Here is a 24,228-nt window from a genome sequence, read left to right as displayed (position 1 = left end):
AAACTCAAAGTAATACATCATCGATTATGAACAGAACGTTTAGCATTAAATCGAAGTGTTAATGCTCCTAATCAGTCTATACATCATCATGGCCTCAATTTCCAACAAAATCATGGATACATCATCAAAACCTAGGATCAGAGGCCTTGCCGGGTGTCAGCCCACCGAAGCCCAGATTCCTGCTGTGGCCACCTGGCCATTCCTCGTCCCCGTATTCGTCTTCCCCCTCATTCCGCTCTTCCCGAGAGAGCTTCCCTCGTGCACTCTTCTGCGCTGACCGCTTCTTCGCGCTCCCACTGTATACTACGTAGTCCACTGCGTCCTCTCTGAGCAAGTTCTTGAGCTCCTGCTCATTCAAAATGCTAATGATGAAGATGATGATGACAGTGATGACACCGATAATGATGATAACAATGAGATGACGATGATGATGATGATGACGATAATGATAATCATGATGATGACAACAAAGCTAATGATGATTATGATGACAATTATAACAATGGTTATGATGATGATGACAACAATGATTATGCTGATGAGGACAACAATGATTATGATGAAGATGATGATGACAAAGATGATTGTGATGAGAACGATGATGAGGACAACGATTATGATTATGATAATAGTGATGAGGATGATGATAGTGATGATGGTGATGATGACGAAGATGATGAGGACGATGATAATGAGGATGACGATGATGATAAGGATGATGACTGGGATGATGATGACAAAGATAGGATGAGGATGACAACATTGACGATGATGTGACGATGAAGATGGAATGCAGATGAAGATAATGAGGATGAAGATGAAGATAATGATCATGGGCATGATGATGAAGACGAAGATGGATGCGAATGACAATGTTTGTGATGACGTGACAATGGCAATGAAGATGGCAACAAAGATAACCCTGAAGATGACAATAAAGATGATGATGATGAAAAAATGAAGAACAATAGGGCTACCTGGTACTTTTGGACCATGCTTCGGGGGGACTGGGGAAGGCGGGCCAGGGAGTCGCCAGCTACGAAGGGGATGTTCTGCCGAGATAGCGTCTCCCCATGCTTAGGATACTCCTTGAGGGAGAAGGCCTGGTTGCCATTTGAACAGGTAAGACCTCTGACAGACTTGGGGCGGGATAATTAAAAAGGGATAGAAGAGGCACACCTGACACCGAGCGTTGTCCAAGGAGAAAGCCACCTTGAGATGCTTCTTTAGCTTCAACAGCAGCTGGAGGGCGATGGCATCGCGACATTCCACCTATGGACCCCCAACCAGATAAAAAAGTTGATTAGATCTCGTTTCACTGAATGTTCAGATGATTGATTATTTGACTTTTCCACCTGGCACTTCAGCAGAGTCTCTTCCGAGACGACGGAGTCATCCCCGCCAGACCCGTCTTCGAGTCCATGCTTTCTGTTTGTGATATCCTTGAGATCTTTTTGCTGCAAAATGGAGCTCCATGCCTTCATATTGGATTCCAGGGGCCCGGCCCGAAGCTGGAGCACCCGGTTAATATCATAGATCAGGTACAGCGGTTCGTCTGGGCTCGCAAATGGGAGCGTTGCGAGAATCTCTGCACAGTAACTAAAAACCCACCCGAGCATAGTATAAATAAATGGTTCCAAGCATAACCGTTGTTCAGGTCATTTAATGGAAACTTACACGAGGAAGGAGAGGGACGAGCTGCTCCATCCGCCCGGCTCGAATTTTCTTACGATCGAGTGCATGAACTTGTTCCTCGAGATGCGGTTGACACGGATGAGTCGGTAGATACGTGAAATGCCAGGCCTGACCCAGGAAAAAGCGCTGACATCTTGTTTCCCCTTTGTGTCACCATTGGTCATGGCCAACAGCGATTGGACGAAATTGAACGACATCTGAAGCCCATCGCCCAGACGATTCTCGAAGAAAGCTGGGTATCTGAGGATAACCACTCTCATTATAGACATATCTCTTAGAAAATGTAAGTAAGAAGACAAAACTGGCATACTTCTCATTCATGAAGATGAGCAAGTGGTGGGCCAGCTTGGAATTTGCCTCCTGTGGATCCGTCTCGAGTGCCACGAGATAAGGAACGCAGGTGATGGGATGGACCAGACCTTGACGAAGCACAATCTCCACGATCTATGCCAGATGAAGTGATAGATAAGCAAACAGGTGAAGATCAACAGGATGTTTGTTTCTTCTTTACCTTCAGCGCAGACTGACGAACTTGCTCATTTGAGTCGATGGATAGTTCAAGGATATTATCCCAGTATAGCTGGATAATACCTCCACAGATGTTAGTGTCCCCCGCACCCGCAGCAACCGGCACCTTGTTTACCGAATCCTCTGGTGCTGAAACCTCAGGTTTAGGGGGACCATCCTTGCCCATCTGACTCTCCGCATCAAGAAGATACTCGTTCATGTTTTGCAATGCCTGCATCTGGTGTAAAGGGCGAGCAAGGAGATTTAGAGGAAAAAAATAGTAGGGGGTTGATTTGATCTCGATGGGTTTACCTTGATCCGGACGTCCGAAGTCGATGACAGCGATGCCTCTATTATTTTCCTGATGTCTAGATCCAACATGTATTCGGGTTGTGCAATCAGCAGGAATCCCAACGCCTAGCAATAGAGAGATACAGTTAGGTAAGAGCAGTAAGAGTAGGAAAAATAGAATCGAGGGATTTTTTTTTGAAAAATAGAATAGATGAAATACCTGTAAAGATCGGACCCTCAATGCAAAATCGTCAGAAACCAGGAATTTCTGGAGCAACGTGTGAGATTTCGTTACAAGGGCAAGTCGATTATCCAAGTTATTCATCAGCTCCTTCCCATAGCGGACAAGCAGCCCAAGGCAGAACAAGGATCGTCCTAACAACTGAGTAGAAAAAAACTTGAAAATAAAAAAAGGAGTGACGGAGGAAGAAAAAGAAAGAGCGGCAAGATAAATAAAATATGCAGTAAATGTAAAGATAATTGAGCGGTATCAATTAAGGAAATGAACCTGTTTGTTATCCATGCCAGCCCCATACAAATGTTTGAAAAAGACTTGTATCAAATACTCTATTAAACTTGCACCTTTTCCAGCAATTTCACTGAGCGAACACAAGCACCTAATATAATACAAGAGGTCAAACATGATTGCACTATAACAAAACTAATAGATAAATCAAAAACCAATGGATTAATGTGGATACATAAGGACATATGGTTTGAACTGTTCACCGGATTAGCATGGATCTGGAATACTGTCCCAACTTTAATTCAGCAAAAGTACCGAGATGAAATATTTGACTCTGTCTACATCAAACTTGGCGCCTTTTACTTTTTTAGGTTTTTCCAAAAGGAAAAAATACTTTTTGAGCTTTATCTCGGGACAGATGCAGAACCCAAACAATTTGCTTTCGAAATTAACTGATTTGAGGAACATCGCCCAACGATGAAATAGTCATGATCATTGTTAAAGTGACATTGTTTTCCGAGCTGACTTGAAGTGTAATGGTTGTAGGTAACCACATGATGTAGAATCAAAAGGAAAGGAAAGTTATTGAGAACCTGTAATAAGACTACTGTTTCAACAGGTTAGAACGAGACAAAATTTCCATCTTCCATGTACGCATGAAAGTTAGTTTCCAATTTATGCAAATGAGAATAAAAGATGAAAAAATCTAAAGAAAGTTTTAAACAGGAAAGAAGCTTACTTAATACAGGAATGAACGACAGATAGAAATGAATGTCTAACAATCATCTGCTTAAGGTCTTGTTCGAGTTCTTCTACCAAAGTAGGGGATGGCTTTCTGAGCAAAGGTAGGACGGCATCAATGATGAATATTATGCTCTCGACTAGTTGAGCAACTGGACGAGTATCTGCCTGAATGAACATCAAAAAGTAAAGATATTGTACAGTCACTAAATAACTTAAAAATTAGTAGTAAAAGAGAATCATTTGGAATGATGCCGACAATTACATCATCGATTTAAGAAAAATTCCGTGATGACCACTGTGAATATAATTCATATTCATTGGATAATAATCCGTCCTATACCTTACCATTATTGCTGTAAAACGGATGAAGTTTCTACATTCACTTTTTACATTGGAAACGGATGTAAGTTTTGAATGCCGATGGACAATAAACTTTTTACATTGGTTTTGGGCTAAATTTATAAAGGTATAGATTAAACACTGTTGTGATTCAAAACGGAAAACAGTGGCATGTCCATAAAGAAAGCACGAGATAAAAGTAAATATGGAAACGACAGACCATTGCTTTTGCGGAAAACGTGATTCTTTTTACAGAAAAACTCTATATCAGATCCAATACCTGACTTTTAAGGTAGGGTTGTAGAGTCACAACAAATTGCGATGGATCGGTAGCCGGAGCACAGAGAGAAGGATCCACGACACAGAAGGCTTGCAACGCCACAACATACGGAAGCGTTACCAGCTCCACTCCTACGTTGGTTGTTTCCTCGAGCTGTCATATAATTGGAACTTCGAGTGAATAATTGAATAAACCGTTCAAGAAAGTGTCCGCGTCTCTGGTAGGACTCCGACCTGCAAAATTCTTTCCAACAAATGCTTGCACATCAGCTCACTTCGCCTGCGTACTTGAGCGCTCAAGCCAGCATTAATCCCACTAGCTTTGGCAGATTGAGGGAGAAAATCCATGGTTAAGTTGCGCCTTATTACAGTGACAAGAGGCTGATGATTTGGCATCTTTCTCAAAAGATTAACCATCTGCTCGGTCTTCCTTGCTAACTCCAATGGTACAGAGCTACCATCTCTAGAAAACTGGGTCTGTGTGCCCATGGGCTCTTCAAACCAAAATTCATAAAATGTCTTACCTACTAAGTCCTGTAAAGTGATAGACGAATTGTCATCAGAAAAAAATAGAAAAATAGGTCAATGACATGACACAAACAACCAGAAATACACTATTAACATATGTTCTAATTAAAATGGATTTCCACGCCCCCAATAACGAATTGGTTCATGGCTCTGAAAAAACTGATTTCATGTTAATTAACGAAACACAGCAAATCAACTGAGACATCTTCCAAGCAAATTAACGAAGTATCAGTTAAAGATACACTTAAAATATACGGAAAGTAGACCAAGCCCAAGAAGAAGAGATACAAGACTTAGAGGAGATCCATCGGGCCCACTATAACCATTATCGGGTTCTGTGGGGCCCATCGACTAAAGCTAACGGCTAGTAATTTCTAGCCGTTAAACTAGCTGTTAGGCAACTAGCCGTTAGGCGGCTGCTATAAAAGGAGATAGTTGTAACTTATGTAATCAGTCTTTTTGAATAAAAAAACTTGTACTTCTCTTGTTTCTCTTCCTCGCCTTCTGCACTTCTTCAACCTCCATTGTACTCGACATGGTATCAGAGCCTACCAAGTGACAGTTGAATAATCTTCTGGCATCAAGGGTCATCCCACGGGGAGGACTAATGCAATATCTTTAATGGCAAGAATCTATTGCTGTGGGAGAGGACAATCCAAGCTGCTCTAAAGCCTAGAAAGCTAGCGCACCATCTTACAGAGGTGTGTCCACCTGATACTCATCCGAATTACCCAAGATGGGTAGTCGAAGAGGAGTATGTGTTTGGGTGGATGTTGGATTCAATCTCTGCAGAGCAATTAGTTCGATACTCATCATATGGAACTGCAAAAACACTATGGGAAGCTGTGCATCGAAGCCACTCCAAGAAGAATGACAAGGCCAAAATTATTGATCTTATCATACAAGCTTATACACTCAAACAAGGAGATATGGATGTTCTGACTTATTCAAACAAGCTGAGGGATATCCACAATGAATTAGATCATTGTAGACCACCCTCTACTGATCCAGTAGCAAGGGCACATGAGGCAACAAATTGACTATGTCAATTTTTGCAAGGACTTCGGCCAGAATTTGAGACGGTCAGAAGCCAACTCTACAATAGAGAGGATGTACCTACGTTTGATGAAGCACAGCCCATGTAACAAAAACTCAGAATCAACAAAAGGGCGATTCAGAAAGACCAAACAGAGAAGACCTTGTGTGCAACTACTGTAAGAAGAAGGGGCACATCAAGGACAAGTGCTGGAAGCTTCATGGCAAACCACCTCATATTGCTCGAGCTAATGTTGTGATGCAACCAGGAGAAGCTGGAGAAAATGAAAATTTTTTGAGTAATCTTCCTTCAGTCCAAGACTTCCAGAAGATGATGCAAGAACTGCAAAGTATAAAATCATTTATCAACTCTGGAGCAGTCATTGGATCTACTTCACTCGCCAATTCTGGTAAGGAAGAAATATACCATAACATTACTTTACTCAATAAAAATCCATCAAATGCATGGATCTTAGATTCAGGTGCAACGGACCATATGTCATCTAGAAAATATTTCTTTATAACATATGGAGAAGTTCACCCAGGTAAGTACGTTCAAACAGCTGATGGTACATTATTACCAGTAATTGGCATTGGAAGTTTGAACATTAAACATATTGGTAAATTGGAAAAGGTGTTGCATGTCCCTAAATTGTCTATGAACCTTGTATCTGTACAGCAACTAGCAAAATGTAGGGAGTATAATACCCTATTGGATAATTTGGATGCTTATTTATGTCACATGGAGCTCGGGTGGAGGACTGGACTAGCTAGAGTTCACCAAGGACTCTACCACTTACCCATGGAATACCCAGGAGATAAACCAAAGGTTGCAGCAGTGAAGCTATCTCCAGAGGAGACAATCATAGAGACTCACCAAAGAATGGGCCATCCATCCTATCACCTACTTAAACACTTGTACCCAGACTTGTTCAAGGATATTTTGGTTGAAAATTTGGTTTGTGAAGCATGTCAATTAGGGAAGTTTAAGAGAGGAACGTACCCACCTAGTTTTACACGAATACAGAGGCCTTTCCAGATCATCCATTGTGATGTTTGGGGCCACCTCCCCAAGCAGACATACTAGGACATGGTTATTTCCTAGTATGCACAGATGATTATAGCAGATATAACTGGATTTTTTACAAAAACATAAGTATGAGGTTACCAAGAACTTAAAGGGATTATGTAATCATATCAAACGGCAGTTTGGTGATCAGGTCCAAGGACTAAGGACAGAAAATGCAAAGGATTTTCTCAATAATGAACTTACTGAATTCTTCTTATCTGAAGGAATTAAACATGAAACATCATGCCCATACACCCCACAACAAAATGGAGTAGCCGAGAGGAAAATAGGGAACATTGTAGACAAAGGAAGAACACTCTTAATCCAGGGAAATGTTCCCACAAATCTATGGGGTTTTGCCGTTATGACGGCTACACATCTTATAAATCGACTCCCTTCAAGTATCTTAGCCTTCAAAAGCCCACTTGACTTTCTTGAGGCATATTACCCAAATGTAAGACAAAAAACTGGCCTACCCCCTAAAATATTTGGTTTTGTTGGTTATGTGTATAATCATACACACAAACAAAATAAGTGGTCTACCAAGGGACTAAAATGTGTATTTGTGGGATATTCTGTCACACAAAAGGGGTATAAATTTTATCATCCTATCACTCGTAAATACATAGTCACCAAAGATATGGTCTTTGATGAAAAATCCTTTTATTACAAACCAAAAGGTACTGAATCATACTTAGACACTAGGCCTATACTCAATATTGAGAATATTGACTCTGAACTTACACAACCTCCAGCTAGATTTCAAATGTTTGAGAGTGGAGTAGGGATAATTCCCCAAGCTAGAACACAGAGAACAGAATCCGAATCAAGGACGGTGGATATGGTTGAGAAAAATGGAGAATCATCTCAAATCATTCCATATCCTAAATATTATCAAAGAAGAAAAAGGGATAGACAATCAGAAGTCATGGATTTGGGTGAAGGGGGAGAAGCACCCAATGAAGGGGTAGTATTCACTGAAGGGGGAGTAGTATCCACTGAAGGGGGAGTAGTAATTGAAGGAACAATGACTGCTGAAGAAGGCCATTGGCCAATTGCTCTAAGGAAAGCTACTCGAAAATGTGTGAAAGCTCCTCTATATCCAATGGCAAACTACTTGACCTATGAGAAAGTATCACCCAAATACCAAGTATTCCTGACAAAAATTCAAGAAATTGCTATCCCTAGGTCCCCCCAAGAAGCAATGAATGATATTAATTGGAAAGGAGCAATGGATGAAGAGATGAGGGCCTTAGTACAAAATAATACTTGGGATATTGTTGATAGACTCAAAGATAAAAAATCTGTGGGTTGTAGATGGGTTTACACTATCAAGTGTAAATGGGATGGAAGTTTAGAAAGGCATAAAGCAAGACTTGTAGCTAGAGGGTACACTCAGATATATGGGATTGACTACGAAGAAACTTTTGCTCCAGTTGCAAAAATTATTAGAATCCTTATGTCCTTGGCAGTCAATCTAGACTGGCCGTTAAACCAATATGACATTAAAAATGCTTTCTTACGTAGATACTTGAAGGAGGAAATCTACATGGATATTCCCCCAGGATATGAAAACCAGCATAACAAAGGAAAAGTATGCAGACTTTGAAAATCATTATACGGGTTAAAACAATCACCTAGGGCGTGGTTTGGAAGATTTACCCAAGCAATGAAGGGGTTAGGATATAGTCAATGCAACGGAGAACACATTATGTTTTTTAAACATTATTCAAAGGATCTACTAACTATTTTGATAGTATATGTAGATGATATAATAATTACCGGAAACAATCCGGAAGAAACAAAGATACTTGAGGAACATTTGAACAGGAACTTCCAAGTTAAACACTTAGGACCTCTAAAGTATTTCTTAGGCATAGAGTTTGCAAGATCAAGTGAAGGTATCTTAATGACCCAACAAAAATATATATTAGACCTTCTAAATGAAACAAAACATATGAACTGCCATATAAATGAGACACCTATTGAAGTAAACCATAGGTTAACCCTAAGAGAAAGTGACCCTAAAGTAGAAATTAACTCATATCAGAGTCTAATAGGAAAACTTCTGTATCTGTCACACACGCGACCAGATATATGTTATGCTGTAAATGTGTTAAGTCAGTTTATGCACTCACCTAGAAGTTCGCATTTTCAAGCTGCTAACAGAATTCTCAGGTACCTAAAGGGGACATCAGGACTGGGCATTGCACACAGGAGAACAGGTAAAATCGATCTTATTGTATACACTGATTCTGATTTTGCTGGTTCTAGACTTGATTATAGGTCCACCACGGGGTATTGCACAATGCTAAGAGGAAACTTAGTTACGTGGAGGAGCAAGAAGCAAAGTGTGGTATCAAAGTCTTGTACAGAAGCTGAATTTCGAGCCATGTCAAAGGGAATTGATGAAGCTGTATGGATCAAGAATTTATTGGAAGACTTGAAGATCACGTTTCTAAAGCCAATTATTATCTGCTGCGACAACAAATCAGCTATCAGTATAGCCCACGATCCAGTTGACCATGACCGGATGAAGCATGTGAACATCAACAGATTCTATATACAGGATCACTTGGAACAAGGAATCTTGAAGACTGAGCACGTGAGCTCTGAAGAACAATGTGCAGATATTCTGACTAAGGGATTACCGATCAAACAAACTCAATATCTGAGATCCAAGCTTGGAATGAAGAACATACATTCCTGCACTTGAGGGGGAGTGTTAAAGATACACTTAAAATATGAGGAAAGTAGTCCAAGCCCAAGAAGAAGAGATACAAGACTTAGAGGAGATCCATCGGACCCACTATAACCATTATCGGGTTCTGTGGGGCCCATCGACTAAAGCTAACGGCTAGTAATTTCTAGCCGTTAAACTAGCTGTTAGGCAACTAGCCGTTAGGCGGCTGCTATAAAAGGAGATAGTTGTAACTTATGTAATCAGTCTTTTTGAATAAAAAAACTTGTACTTCTCTTGTTTCTCTTCCTCGCCTTCTGCACTTCTTCAACCTCCATTGTACTCGACAGTATCATAATCAATGTCTTTTCCACAGGAGAGGCTGAGATGTTGATGTTGGAAGGGATAACGAGAAACTTCCTGAATTAAGGTAAAAACTTATTAGCGAGATTCCAGGGTCTCCTAGTCCATTTTCTTTATGAGAGTGGGACCAGAATTTTTGCTTCGATTTATCTTTTGTTATTTCATTAAAGTTTCTCGTTGCCAAACCGATACTGGAAATAAAATTCAGCGAAACAGGTTCTGGAAAATCAGTGAAAGGATAAAAACAAAAAGGATAACGATGTAAAACTCTCAAAACTCCAGTTTTTTTGCAAATGCTTAACCATGTGTCATTTGGCATGAGATGCATCTTAATAAAGCAAACTGGGAAACGATTTCAGCAATCATATACCTGAATACTGGATTCATCATCACTAACACGTGAAATAATCTCCAAGAATGCCCGTGTCATCTCGGAAAAATTTGCGTTAGATATGCACATATCACGAATAATTTTGATAGCTCTTTTACGAACACTAACTCCCGTATCCTTGATTCTTTCTGAAACCTTTTCAAAATACTGAAGGAGATGCAAAAACTCAGTATGAGTTGTTACTACGAGTAAATGTATCAAAGAGATAATGAGATAAAAGTTTCTCAAACCTTGAAAGAAACTTCTGGATGAGTTGATATGTGCCTACCAACAAGTTCCAAGGCTGCTTCACGGACAGATATTGCTGAGTCGCAAAACCTCCCTTCGACAGCAATTTGGACACGTTTGTCACATAAGACCTCCGGATCAGCTTCAACGATGGCACTGACCTAAATACAAATGAGGGAAATAAAATGACACAAGACCTTCTATCAAACAAACAGTCCAAAGCCATTACGCTTACCGAACGCAAAGCTTTGGCCCTGAGAACAGGTGAGTTCTCCCTTAAGCTTGCCTGCATATATATACAACCGAAATAGAGACGAATGTAGAGATGTCGAATGATAAAATACGCCGAGCCCATAAGTAGTGAGGGGGAAGTACAAACTCACGAGCAGAAGTGACAAAATTTTATCAAATCCTCTAGAAAACGAATTCAGCTGGCCAAGTGCTAGAGAAATCTTCTTCGCCCATTCTCGCGACAAAAGCAATGAGAAACCGAAATCTCGCAGAATTGTTTTGGACTTTACTCTTGAAACATAGTAAATTATTTTGTCTTGACAGTCCGAGTCATCCTTATACCAAAGGCAGAGATAGAACCTAGATTGTAGTAAAAATATGTCAGAAGGTGATGCCACTAATTCAAAAGAAAAGTGGACTAACTTAGCTTTTGCCTTACCATCGAGTAAACAAATTCAGATCGTCAGATGAAGCATTTTCTTGCAGGTAATTTATAAGCATTTGCTGAATGACTTCCAATGAAGAAATTTTATACGGAGACTTATTGGGATTGTCAGCCATACATGCATTGTTGTTACTGTCATTCCTGGAGTTAGACATGACAGATGATTGGAGAACAGAAAGCTGTTTTCTGCAGAGGCAAATATGACAAGACCAATCACGGTGTAACAATTCTCCCCCAGTAAAGCCAAGGCACTCAATGTGGAAACACCTTTGACAGGAATGGCAAACAATGATAGCCTTCCCACCTCTTCCCTCACAACAGACACAGCAAGAATCTTTCATTTCCTCAGTGGCATTGTATTTAGCTTCAGCAAAGAGTTCCTGAACAATCCAGAACTTATCTTTGTTGCATGTTACAGCATCGTTTTTCAACCTAGCAGCGATTGTTCCCAGAAGATCAACAGCCATGCATCGTGCAGAAATGTCTTTGGACTTCAGCCCCGCATTTTGGAGAAGCAAGACACAAAGAACCTGAAGGGATCGCATAAGTTAAAATATGATAAGACTCCTGCAAGAAATACAAAAGCAATTTCATACCTCGAGTATTGATGCAGAAGCTGGATATTCAGGTAAATTCAGAGTTGTTAGCAAGTCCATTACTATGTTCTCCAACATCATTTTTGACTCAGCCACATCCTGGGCCTTAGCAGTAGTCAGACGCTGAAGAACATTCGTCCAGAAAAGACAACATGCCTCTGTAGCAGCTTCATGACATTTGATTGGAAAATCCACATTGATCGAAACGTCTTGAATCGAATTGTAAGTCAATTTTGAGGTTAAAAACTTAGGAAGGTCAGCGCAACACTGAACCAAATGAATGAGCAACGCAGTTATCATCTGAATCTGCTTCTGTTCTTCAGGAAGAAAGTAAGTTCTCATGGCACGTTTAGAAGACGGCAACTTTCTCAAAAGCTGAAGTATTTCATCCATTACAAAATTTTGATGTTGAGCATATGAACCAAAAACCTGAAATTGGGAACAAAAATTGGAAAATATGCGGTCAAAAATAACCAAATTTTCCAAGAACAAAGAATTCATTATAATATGTGAGATGAATACCGTGCATATTAAAGTTATAGCTTTTAGTTGCAGGATTTGGACATCGTCCACCAAGAAAGTTGAAAAGCAAGTCCTCATCAGCTGAAGTATACAGCCATCTGATAGCCTTTCTATGGTCAAAAGATCCTTCAGAAAGCCAAGTATTGAACAAAGCTTCTGTAATACAGACAAGACCATTTTCGATATCCTACATAGAAAAGCAGTATAAAGTCAGAGTCATCGTACTCTAAATTTAGAAAACAATAGAATCTGTCATGGAGAGTGATAAAATGAAAAAAAGTTAAAAATATAAAATGCCCATACTTGTTCCCTGATGCTTTCTTCACTTTAGCCAGTCTTGTATTTCTACGTCTCTTGCCCGCTGAACCAAGATCAGCCACATCCTCTTCATCATCATCACCTAAAAAGTAGAAACATAAATGCTGGGGAATGCCGAAAGTAAAAGTTTTGTACTGAATTTCCCATGGAAACCATCATATAGTATTCAGGAAACTCTTTGTGCAAAGGGAACAACAGATGGGAGCACAATGTGGTGCAGTATGAAACTTTGCCTCAAGGGACGAATTTTCTATTGCTCAAAGCCTATGAGGCTGTGCCGGGAGAAAACTTGGGGCAGAAATCCAAAACCACCCACAGCTCAATTTTGCCCTTAAAAGAGGACAGTGGTCGGGTGCTGATCCCCCACATAGGAGCCCCAGCTGATGACCTTAACTTACAAAATTTAAGGCCAAAAATATGATACGTACAAGTTCTGAGCTCATGATCTTAACGTTCTGTCTATACCTGTTGCCCACTTATCCACATCTGCCATCAATTTACTTTACTATATTTAACATATACAGATCAAAACCATCCATTCTCTCTGCCCCAGGCCTCGCACAGGGCAGGGTGAAGACTCTGCAGGTTGGGCTGAGGACAGTTTGAATATTCAAACTTAACCGCCCATAAACATGCAACCGCCAACTGAACTACCCCGGACCATTCCTAATGAGGACATTAACCCCTAGCGTACTATTTAGAGAAACTGATAAAATGTCAGTAACATCTTTAGTACATGAGACTTTGATAGATACTAAACGGATGTGAAAGATGATATATATAACATCATTTTAAGTGATCTCAAGAATTTATTGTTTCACAAATTTATCACCGAATCTCCAAATCCAGAAATATTAATATCCAGACGTACAAGATGGGGTAGAGAAGAAAAAGAATCCAAAGTATAATCGAAGAGATTTGGGGCGAGAAGGAAAGCACCAACCCTTTTCAAAGAAACGCATAGAAACAGCTCGTATATGTATGATAAACTCGAGTTATAAGGCTCGTTTGCATAATTTGGACAAAAGGCATTAGTGCAAATGAATAAGGCAGTCATCCAAAGAAATTTCCCACTCTCAGTGCATACCATCAGGAGCGACGCTCTCACTGGGTTTCTGAATGGCACGGTATGATGGGTCGAAAGCTGCCATTACTTCCATTATTTGATGTCGTGAGAAATCAAGAATCCGCTCAATCATCTGGAGAAGGAAGATATCATAGCAAACTGAGTTATGACAAGAACAACTTAACTTCTATGTTTTAACAATAGTTAATCACACAATAAAAGAGGGGGAAAGATCCACATACGTACTTCATCTTTGTACAACTGTTTTGGCATACTGGGGTGCGCCATTACTGCTAGGGCAACATGAGCAGATTCCAAAGCACAAAAAACCAGAGACGCAGCATCGACATTTTTCTGGAAAACACATAAAATATATGTAAATAATCATTCTGTGAACACTTGAAATTTGAAGTCTTTCGAATGTCATATCCTGACAATTAAGAAACACGAGTCTCAATAAGTTTATCTACAAACCATCCACGGCGTGAAAAATGTCTACTTCGTTAAATGCAGTATTTACACCAAATTTTTTGAAGATTGTAGTCTTTACACCAATTACAATAGAAAATGCTTCAACGGAGGCAACAGAAACTACTGCATTGATATATATTTGAATCCTCAAGGTACATTCCGAAAGCAGCACCCAAATTAAGTCAAAGAGCATGACACATGAAACACAAGTCATAAAAAGGAACTTCCTAAACAGAAAAAGAGAAGAGAGACATAAAAGCCAAAGAGCGGCAGGAGACAGATTACAAAGCATAGAGAAAAACTCTACATGTGATTAAGATTTACAGCATTAATGAAATAATCAGTTCATAGCAAAAGATATAAGCATAATAATAGTAGAAAAATGTGTCATCGAGAGATAAATTTTATTAAATGCATAGCCTCTTATCTCGACTATCACTAGAGAATTTGAATCGATTAAAAAAATGTAAGCCCCAGTGTCTCAGGGTGCCACATTGAGGGCCCTCCAGTTTGTCCATTTTTTGCCCCACTGAAGCATCATCTGGTATAATTCGGAAATCATCTTTATCCTAGAAAACCAAACCTGATTTACCTGCATAATTGCTTTTCATATATGGATTATGGAAAATAAATTAGTCCCATAACGCAAGGCCTGCAATGGCTGCCATCATTTGTATAGAAATATATTGGCGGACTCTGCATCACATCACACTAATCTCCCCAAGCCGTCATAAAAGAGTCCCCTTAATAAAATGAAAGGCCAACCGACAAATCACATCACGACAAAGAAGCCCTATCCATCGAACATTTTTAACATAATTGCAGGGTGGTTAGAACAGAAGAAAATGGATAACCCAAACCGCGGGATCATGGTTGTTTCAAACTTTTTTTTTTGAAAACTTAATATCTATAATTTTGGGACAACATGTCTCGTTCCTTGTATTTGATGTTTTTTGGAAACTTTGGAACAGGTATGACTGAAAAATATGACAGATCCAACTATGTAGTGATGTATTTATCATCTCGAGCGGAATACAATTTGCTCAGTAAAATCTTTTTCCGGCATGCCAGGGTTCCCATTTTGGCAGACCGATCTCAGCCAAGAATTTGGCAACGCCCTTGAGCTTCTTTATCAAACAGATGTTTAATTTAGGCAAACTCTTCAAACACACCAGTAATTTTTGTTCCTACAATAGACTAAAATAAAATGGACAATGTCACTAGGAGTCTGTAAGATCAAGCCTGATCACATGCTCTATCAAAGCATAATATCTAGAGACCACATGATCAATATAACTCAAGAACTGGTAAAGTATGTCTCTGCAAACAACGAATGCCTATCATAATCTATCCACAAGAGAAGTGGAGGCCAGAAATTACAAGCTCAGCTTTTGTAAAATGTCTACCTAGTCTACCGACAAAATTTTGATTACAAAAAATAAAATCCAGCAACCCTTATCAAATCTTACTTATCCTTTAATGTTGAAGCAACATAGGAAATTTTTTTTTGAAAGAATGAAGCAACATAGGAAATACCATCTAAAAATCACCACTTGAAGCATAAAGTATTCCGAGAACAGATAAAGAGGACTAGAAAACAACTTACGTCTCCCAATTCGTCAAACGATAATCCTTGTCCACATTTAATTTGGTGATCCAGAACATCCAGAAGTCTTGTGAGTAAATCAACGGGAACAACATTCAACAGCTTCTTTTCACGTATGTCATTTACTTCTTTCAGAATATATTTAATATCGTTCAGCGAAAGAGAAGATTCTTCAATTCCCAAGCCAACATGAGAAATTGGAACTTCTGCTCTTCCGCAGAAGTCCTCCACCACCTCACAGAACCCTCTGACAATTTCTGAGAAGTAAAAGAAAGAATAAATGGCTATCCAAAGCAGCATGTAAGGAAAAAAGTATTTTAGAATAAAAAATAAAACCTTGATGATCAGTTTCCTCATTAGTTGGCAAAGGGAGGGATTCTTTCTTCCTGATCTTTGGCTTCCTGAAGCCAGCACCTGTTGCGGGATCCTGTGACCCCAATGTCGCCTAAACTTTAAAACTAAAAAGGAATCGAATGCAGCAAAGGCACACTTACCTTAACGAGGCTACTTTGGAGCTGATTGTTTACATTTTCTTCCTTATTTTTTTCTGGAAGGGCAATAGAAAAACCATTGTTTTCTATAGGTTTTTCTTCTGGGATCGAATCCTTGTACTTAATCTTCTTGGCAGCACCTGGAAATTTACGAGGATTTAAACGTCATTATCAAAAGTAATAGAGAGAACATAATTTGATCAAAATAATTGAAAAAAGCAGCTGAAATTTTTCAGAACTCCACAAAATAATAGATGGATTACACATGAACAAGAGAGGAATAAGAAACTATTGAATATAATACCAGTGAAATAATGAATTTAGATAGGCTTCTGAATTATCTTAATAAACCATCGTTATATCCGACCGTACAAAAGAAATTAATAAATATATCATCCAGGATGTTGATCTTCGGTTTGTTGCCACATTGTGTTCTTAAAATTCATTTTTTTTTCCTAAGAAATATAAAAGAAGAAGAAAAAACAATGGGAAAGTGTAAGGAGAAAAGTCCGCAGAGGATCTTTCGGAACAAGAGCCACCCAACAATCTTTTACTTAACTTGGTACCCCATGATGTGGAGAACTGCATATCCTACAAGTTTAGAAGGAAGTGAAGGACGGAAAAGGGACCAGGCTGGTCAGCAATATATTTTCCTTTGGTCATATATAGTATTAATTTGGGGTTGATCACCAATTTCAGGTGATCTTCCCTCTTTTTCTTCAAAAAAAATTTCTGGAATCTGATCGTCTCCAATAGATTTGATATGGAGGATTAAAATTCTAAAGATCAATTTTATTTCCAATAATCAAATGCTATTTATGCACAAATTTTATCTCTGCTTCTGATTTCCATTAGACAAAAGTATCGTGCACAATTTCAGATGTTGCCGAAATGTTGAATGTAATAAAAAACCACGTAAGATGAATAGATAATAATTCTGGTGAAAATCATCAGTAACATAAGCGGTATTTTTAAGTCAAAAACAACGCTTCAAGCAGCCAAAGAAATTATCATTCAGCTATAAGGAATTTAAATGTTGGTTGCAACCTTTAGAAAAATAGAAATCAGCAAACATATAATTCTGATAATAGGAAAACGGATCACAATAGAGTGCAGACCACAAATGATACAAATAGAACACCCGACATGCAATTAAACCATTAAGCTCTTGGATAAAATAGAAGTCACATATTCTTTACCAAGAATTCCATAAATTAAAGTTCCGATCGTTAAATTCAAGAGAGCTTTCCATCGGCTAGGGTGACGAGATTAGCAGCTCCTTAAGCTCAATGATACGAGATTCAAATATACGTCTTCCGCATACACTTAAAAGAGCGTAAATGATTAACAGACAACACTCGGAAACGTAGCAAGGCTAATTCATCTATTTTGCGTCGTCAAGCTACGTACCGCGAGGCGTGCAATCAAATGCCGCTGAGTTATATCTTAGCACTTCAGAGTAGAGCCGCGGACACTCGGCGAAGTTAGTGCGGCGCTGCTCCGGCTCGTCTTTTACATTTCTGCCGCATGTTCAGGCAGAGGAATATCACAAAAAAAGGTGCATAGAACCAAGGTTCATCAGCAAAAAACAATTATGACGAATTTTCCGATTTCCGTTAACTCAGAAAAAAACTAATCGATTTCGTCAATTTTTTAACCAAATTCCGCAAAATAAGAAAACTCTAGATCGGACAATCCACATCCTTAGGACCGTAAGCAAACACTTGTGATGAATTTTCCTCTATTGAACGCTTGAAACATCGAGAACTTACAAGTAAGAGACGTCGCAGTCCCTAAGGAGATCCGCTATCTTTCCAGCATTGCCGAGGACCTCATTCCGATCGATCGACCTAGCAACACCTTCCGCAGTCTCTTCAGACAGCTGCAGCCTCTGACTCCGCGCGCCGCACGAAACAGGCAGTGAAGGCAAGGGGAGAGAAGGCGTGATCTCCCAATAAGTTGTATTGGAGAGCCTGCACGCCCTCTCCATCTATCAATCTACGATTATAAATCCAACAACCATGATCAATTTCGCAGCTCGAGAACGGCAATCATCAACAACTAAGATTCAACGCGATCGACGGAAGCCCTAGTTTACTGCGCTGAGCTTGATAACCGCTCCCGTCATGAAAATGGCGGGGAACAAATGCTCGGAGTTCAGGATCGCGACAAGGTACTGAAACCTTTTATTGGCCAGAAGGGTCGAGCATCCCCTTGTGATTTTCGAACTCGCCGTCCGGACGGGGAGCTGGATTTGATACGAACCATCCCTTAACGGCGTGGTCAAACCTCCGCGATTCACCTCCATTTGAACGGGCCGGATCCAACAGATTTCTTGCGGGTCCCGTCCGACCCGTGTTTCGCCCGAAAGTCTTAGCGCGGGAGATATGAAATTTTTACTGAGCAAGTATTTTCCGGGATATAGCTCATTACTTTATTGTGTATTATAAAAACTAGTCTGATTGCCTTTTTTCTTTCACACTAGGGATTGGAAAAAATCTATCGTGAATAGTAAAAACAATGTTCGTAGTGTTCGCGAATAAGGAACCCCACGTCTGGGACGGGACGTCCCGGATGATGAAACGTGACGGACGGTGACGTGATGAAACTTTCGTCACATCACCATCCCGTCACGCGTCCCAGCATATGCAAAAAAAAACCGATATGTTCCCGTCACTGTCCCTCCATAGGGTGTCCTGTCACATCCCCGTCACCGTGACGGTGTCACCGTCACCGGTGATGTGAATAAAACCCTACTTGAACGGAGGGATATATCTCTAATTATTTGTAGGTGTCGTCGGTTTGTGCCCGCAAAAAAAATAGGGACTTCTGTGCAAAATGCCAGGAAATCTAAAAGGCCACATCACGTGGAGAAATCTCAGCCGTCGGAAAGATTAAAAATAATGATTTTATATGTATTTTTTGTCTGTTTTAACTTTTCAAAAATTCCATCATGGCCGTCATCCGTGACGGCCATTCTGTCATGTCATGCGTCCTCGGCACCTGGTCATCGTCACATCCTCATCACGATCACTTCTTCGTCCGTCACCGTCAAGGTCACGGACCCCTAAAACCGTCAGCGTCACCGTCACGTCATCCGTCATGTTTCTGTCACGATGACGCGTGATGTGATAGATGACACGTGACAATTCTCTATTCGCGAACATATGGACAAAACAAGAGCAGAGGTTTTCGTAAGCAAACGAGTTTACGAGCATTTTTATTCTTTTTTTTAATTCTTTCAGAACCGATTATCATCACCACATTTCCACGTTAAGAGCCTAGTTCTCAATAGCGCACCAAGGTGGTTAGTGGGTCCAGAAAGACTCATCCTATAGGTAGGAATTGGAAGGAAGATGCGTGCAAGATCAAGTTAAAAAAAAAAGAAGGCGCGAGGGAGCGGATGTTATTCTGAAAAAATGATTAGTGCGCCAGCAGGTTCTGAGGTTATCATTACGAAGTAAAGGAGGTTCTTCTTTTAATTTCAGAAGAAGGAGCCGGTTGGGATGCCAAACCAGCCTCGGTATCGCTGCAGGGAATAGGCATAGTTCCGTTGACTGTTTTTGAGCAGAGGTCGCGGCTGATGTCAACCTTGTAATCGGCATTCCTCAGTAGCTCAGTGGTAGAGCGGTCGGCTGTTAACTGACTGGTCGTAGGTTCGAATCCTACTTGGGGAGATTTTATGTTTTCTGAATCAAAGTTACGTTCTGTAAAGAAATGAAAGCACTCGTGTATTCTTGTTTTTATCTAATGCTTCCTTATGCTCCCTTCATTCATTATGCAACCAACGACAATCTTTCAATCCCTAATTCAAATTATCTGTATTAAAATAGTATTTCAAATTCAAACAAATTTCTTTACATGTTCAACTATAATTGTTAGAACAAAGGTAATTTTTGTGGGTTAACTATGATTTTGAATTCAGTATGTACTCAAATGATTAAATAAGGAGATGAGTAATTCGCTATTGAACTCTTATGATTTTACTCGTGATTATTAGTTAGATATCAATCTTGGTTCTAAACAGATTCTTCAGTGAGATGTCAAGGAATAAACTGGGGGATTTAATAATTTGATTTTTTCATGAGACTGAAAAATATTTCTTTTTTTAATGAAGTTCTTGATGAGATCATGATAAATTTCACACTTAAATTATATTTTGGATAATTCTTCTTTGTGCTAGTCAAGTTCAAATAATGTTAGAATTATGTGTAATGAAAAAAAATATTAATGGATCAAGTTCTTAGTTAAATGACGCCAAACAAACCAGGTTGTGCGGTGGAATAACAAATTAAACACATCTAAAAACCAAAATATAGTAAAAATAAAAAACAACACCTTTTCATGGATCAAATCTGTGGTTTATTGCTTCCTTGAGAGAGCATCTCAAACCCATTTAGTTGTCTAGCATTTAGAGGTATTCATAAAGACTTCAGAAGATAGGATTTCTAGTTATTTCCCTCAAACTCTGATGTTGGAAATTATATTTTCTCCCCGTCTAGTATCACTTGAAGTCGCACTAAGGAAAGAGGAAGAGAAGAAAGGGGAAGACACTTGAATTACTATTGGAGAAATGACTAGCATGGGTGTTACATGAGAGTACCTCTCTCTATACTATTGGAATTTTTTTTAGAAAAGTCCCTCAAAAATTTGTACAAAAGTTCCCATCTTTTTCAACATGTATAAAAGTCCCCAAACTTATAGATATCCACTAACATTCATCAATTTGCCTCGTATGATCCTCTATGAGTCAAGTTAATGTTGCATTCTACAGGCCTTGATACCGATGAAGAAATCATAACATTCCATAGCAGAAGACTTTAGCAAAATCATATGGCATCATTAAAATCATTTAACGAAGTACTTATGCACGAATCACATCCGTGATTCCTTTCATCCTCGAAGGAGTCGCATGGAGTTGCTCATGTGTACATCCTCTAGAAGTATCTACGTGATCCTCGGCATGTCGGATCTCCTCCTTCTCGTTGATGAGCCCCGTTCACGCTCTGTTGTCGTGGTTACACCGACCCAATCGCATCGGGAGTGGAGAGGAGGTGCGGGGATAAAGGAGAAGAAAGGGAAGGCCCCTTAACAATTATATCCCTGGATGAATTTTGTTCAGGGCCTTCCCCTATTTATGCTAAGCGGGTATTTTTCATAAAAACCCCCAAAACTTCAGTATATCTTCCGACTTCCAAAAGACCATTTATGTGTGACCCTCTAGGCCCATGTATCAATCTAGCTAACGACTCCAACAACCCAATAACCTTTATTGGCCTTCCAAATGAATTAACTATATCATCATATACATCAATTAACGCCAGATGGATTTAACCCAATTGATAGGTTGAATCTCCAACACATGGGGTGTTAAGCTACACCTTATGCTCTAGAAGATGTAAACGAGTATATATCGACTCACTCATTGAAGTACAACCGTCCGTCCACAAGACATCTTTGGTGTCTCAGGTCTAAGGACCACTTACACAATAGTTTGGTATAATACCATTCAGGAATTCATACGAATCAATTTAGTGAACTCTTTCCACTAAAGAGCATCCACTATCTATCCTTAGTGTCTCCACACTAATGACTACGGGATCGGCCATACTCATCATATGAGTGAGGCTAGGTAGTCTTATTCTATCAGGATATTTCCAATTTCCTTCTCGTGTATCCTTTGAATAGGAATGTTTATAACATGTTATTAAAGACTATTGATCTTCGTATTACGATCTCATCATAATTCACTAAGTTTGCTTTTGTATTCGTGGACTTTATTATAAGCATCCCACGTGCATTATAATGAATATGTTGTATTAATGAACATGGAACGAGATGTGGATATGTGATTGTCTTGCCGGCCACACATATTTCCATCAACACAAATGTCTATAGAATCGACCATACTAATCATATTAGTGGGACTAAAAAGTGTTATTCTTATAGATATTTCAGGGCTAATGATTGTTGTGTTATGATCTCATTATAATTCTCTTCCAATGACCACATGCATGCACATTATAATGAATATTGGATGAGATGTGAAATGTGTGATTTGCTTGAGGGCCACACGTATTTCCAGTTAACAATACTTAGTTAACTTTGTAATTGTAATTGGTTTACTAGTAAATGAATTAATCTAGCAAATAAATACCCTTGAAAAGAAATATCATAAAGCTCATGTTGGTACAAATCATCATCTCTCCACCAAACCTCTCAATCCTCAAAACTTCTGCAATTTTCATCAAGGGATATTTGAGAGGAATCAAATTTTCATCATAATGGATGAATGTTGGAGAGTATCCGTAGTGGATGAATGTTGGATAACTATGCCAAGGAAAATAGGGTTAAGATATCTCTAAACCAATGATAACCATATTAATGTCTTTTTTGGATTTTCTTTTAAGTAATGAATCTATGATATAATTTATTCTTGTTTCTAGATTTTATTTTATAATTTTATTTTATAATTTTGATTTATATGTAATTTTTCATCTTTACTAAACATTTCATTTTTAGATCGATAATATGTTATATTATAACCGTTTTACTTTTAGATTATGCACTCAATACTAGTTTGTGAAATTGTTTTGATAAATTCTTAAAACTATCAATTGATTTAAGAAAAAATTTTGGATATCTTTTAACGCTTGAAGATACATTTCCATAATTATTTTATACTCTATGGAAAAATCAGATATTGTGATTGGTATTTATTACATTTTGTGCCAAAAAGTATATGCATTTGGATTATTGCATTGCCCATTATGATAGCTTATGGATGTTAAGAGTCCTAATAAGCCTAAAATGATGTAATTAAATATGAATGTAATCTTTTCCTTGGCTTTTAGGCATATCCCATAAAATTTATCAATATCCCTTTATCAAAACATAGAAAGAATAATATTAAAAAAGGTTCAAAATATAAAATTATATATTGATTAAATTATTCCATAAAATATAAATTAAATAATTACTTATATCCTTTTAAGGACTTGGATAAGAATTTTATGAATTTTCATTTTATCTCATAGAATTTCAAATGAAGTGTAATTTCATCCAAGCTTGAGATGTAACCTAATTTCAATCGAAGAACAGAATGAGTCCAAAAACAATTTTGAATGGATATAGAAGAAAATAATAGAAATTCATATTGAAGTTGAAGATGAGTGATTATTGTTATGAAATTTTGAGTATTATTAGATAGGTGATTGAATAGTATGACAATTAAATCCCAAATATAGAGAGAAACTAAGGAGAATTTTATGTAGAGTTAAAGTGGAGAAAGTTGGGAAAATGGGTATTTCAATGGTATTGGAAATTGATGTCAGAATCCAAGATAATAATATAGATAAGAAAGATGATATAATAATACTTTTGTGTTTTTATCTTGATTCTAAAGGAAATAAAAATGCTCTTAATGACTAAAATACCTCGGGGGCATATACATTTTGCCCATCCCTTATGCATTTTGGATACATTTAAAAATGAATTCAAAGATGAATATATGATCTTAAAAGATCTGTATAAGCACTATGAGATTTTTTTATTCTGGAAGCTGCTATGTCCTTCCAGGCCAAAAAGGGTTGGGGTGGGCTTCAATTGGGTTTTCTCCCTCTTCCCAATGTTATTTTTATAACATTGAGACACCCTTCTCTTGCTATCATTTCTCAAACTTGAGACATCGACCTTCATAAATCCTAATGTAAGAGCCTTTGGTCAGAGGTTCTTTGCATGTAGGATTCTTGTAGTGGTGATATCTTCCTTTATTTAGAAGCAATCTTTTGGGTGCATGATAAGAGTTATTTTACCAGCGTTGTATAGGGTAATTGGTGATTTTGAGGTAACTAATTAATGGTGGGTT

General features: G+C 38.6%; 1 protein-coding gene and 1 non-coding gene across 2 annotated transcripts; one reads left to right on the top strand and one right to left on the bottom strand.

Moving 5' to 3' along the window:
- On the bottom strand, positions 1-18,620 carry EMB2773 (PHD finger family protein). Its single transcript, XM_078574090.1, has 28 exons — positions 18,134-18,620; positions 17,772-17,881; positions 16,365-16,501; positions 16,207-16,297; positions 15,871-16,127; positions 14,040-14,147; positions 13,815-13,926; positions 12,713-12,809; positions 12,410-12,596; positions 11,888-12,316; positions 11,286-11,821; positions 10,999-11,206; positions 10,851-10,901; positions 10,618-10,776; positions 10,367-10,534; positions 4,556-4,855; positions 4,323-4,475; positions 3,699-3,868; positions 3,002-3,110; positions 2,714-2,875; positions 2,515-2,619; positions 2,207-2,440; positions 2,006-2,139; positions 1,678-1,935; positions 1,356-1,599; positions 1,180-1,272; positions 978-1,103; positions 1-346 (listed from the first exon to the last, which is right to left on the bottom strand). Exons 1-28 carry the CDS (start codon positions 18,349-18,351, stop codon positions 125-127), a joined length of 5,178 nt encoding a protein of 1,725 aa, XP_078430216.1. The 5' UTR covers positions 18,352-18,620; the 3' UTR covers positions 1-124.
- A 1,346-nt stretch (positions 18,621-19,966) lies between these two features.
- TRNAN-GUU (transfer RNA asparagine (anticodon GUU)) lies at positions 19,967-20,038 on the top strand. The gene has a single exon. It is a non-coding gene; the product is annotated as a tRNA-Asn (tRNA).
- The last annotated feature ends 4,190 nt before the right edge of the window (positions 20,039-24,228 follow it).

Source organism: Wolffia australiana, chromosome 4 (genome assembly GCF_029677425.1).
Source record: "Wolffia australiana isolate 7733 chromosome 4, ASM2967742v1".
Classification (NCBI taxonomy): Eukaryota; Viridiplantae; Streptophyta; class Magnoliopsida; order Alismatales; family Araceae; genus Wolffia; species Wolffia australiana.
This window is presented reverse-complemented; position numbering and strand designations above follow the sequence as displayed.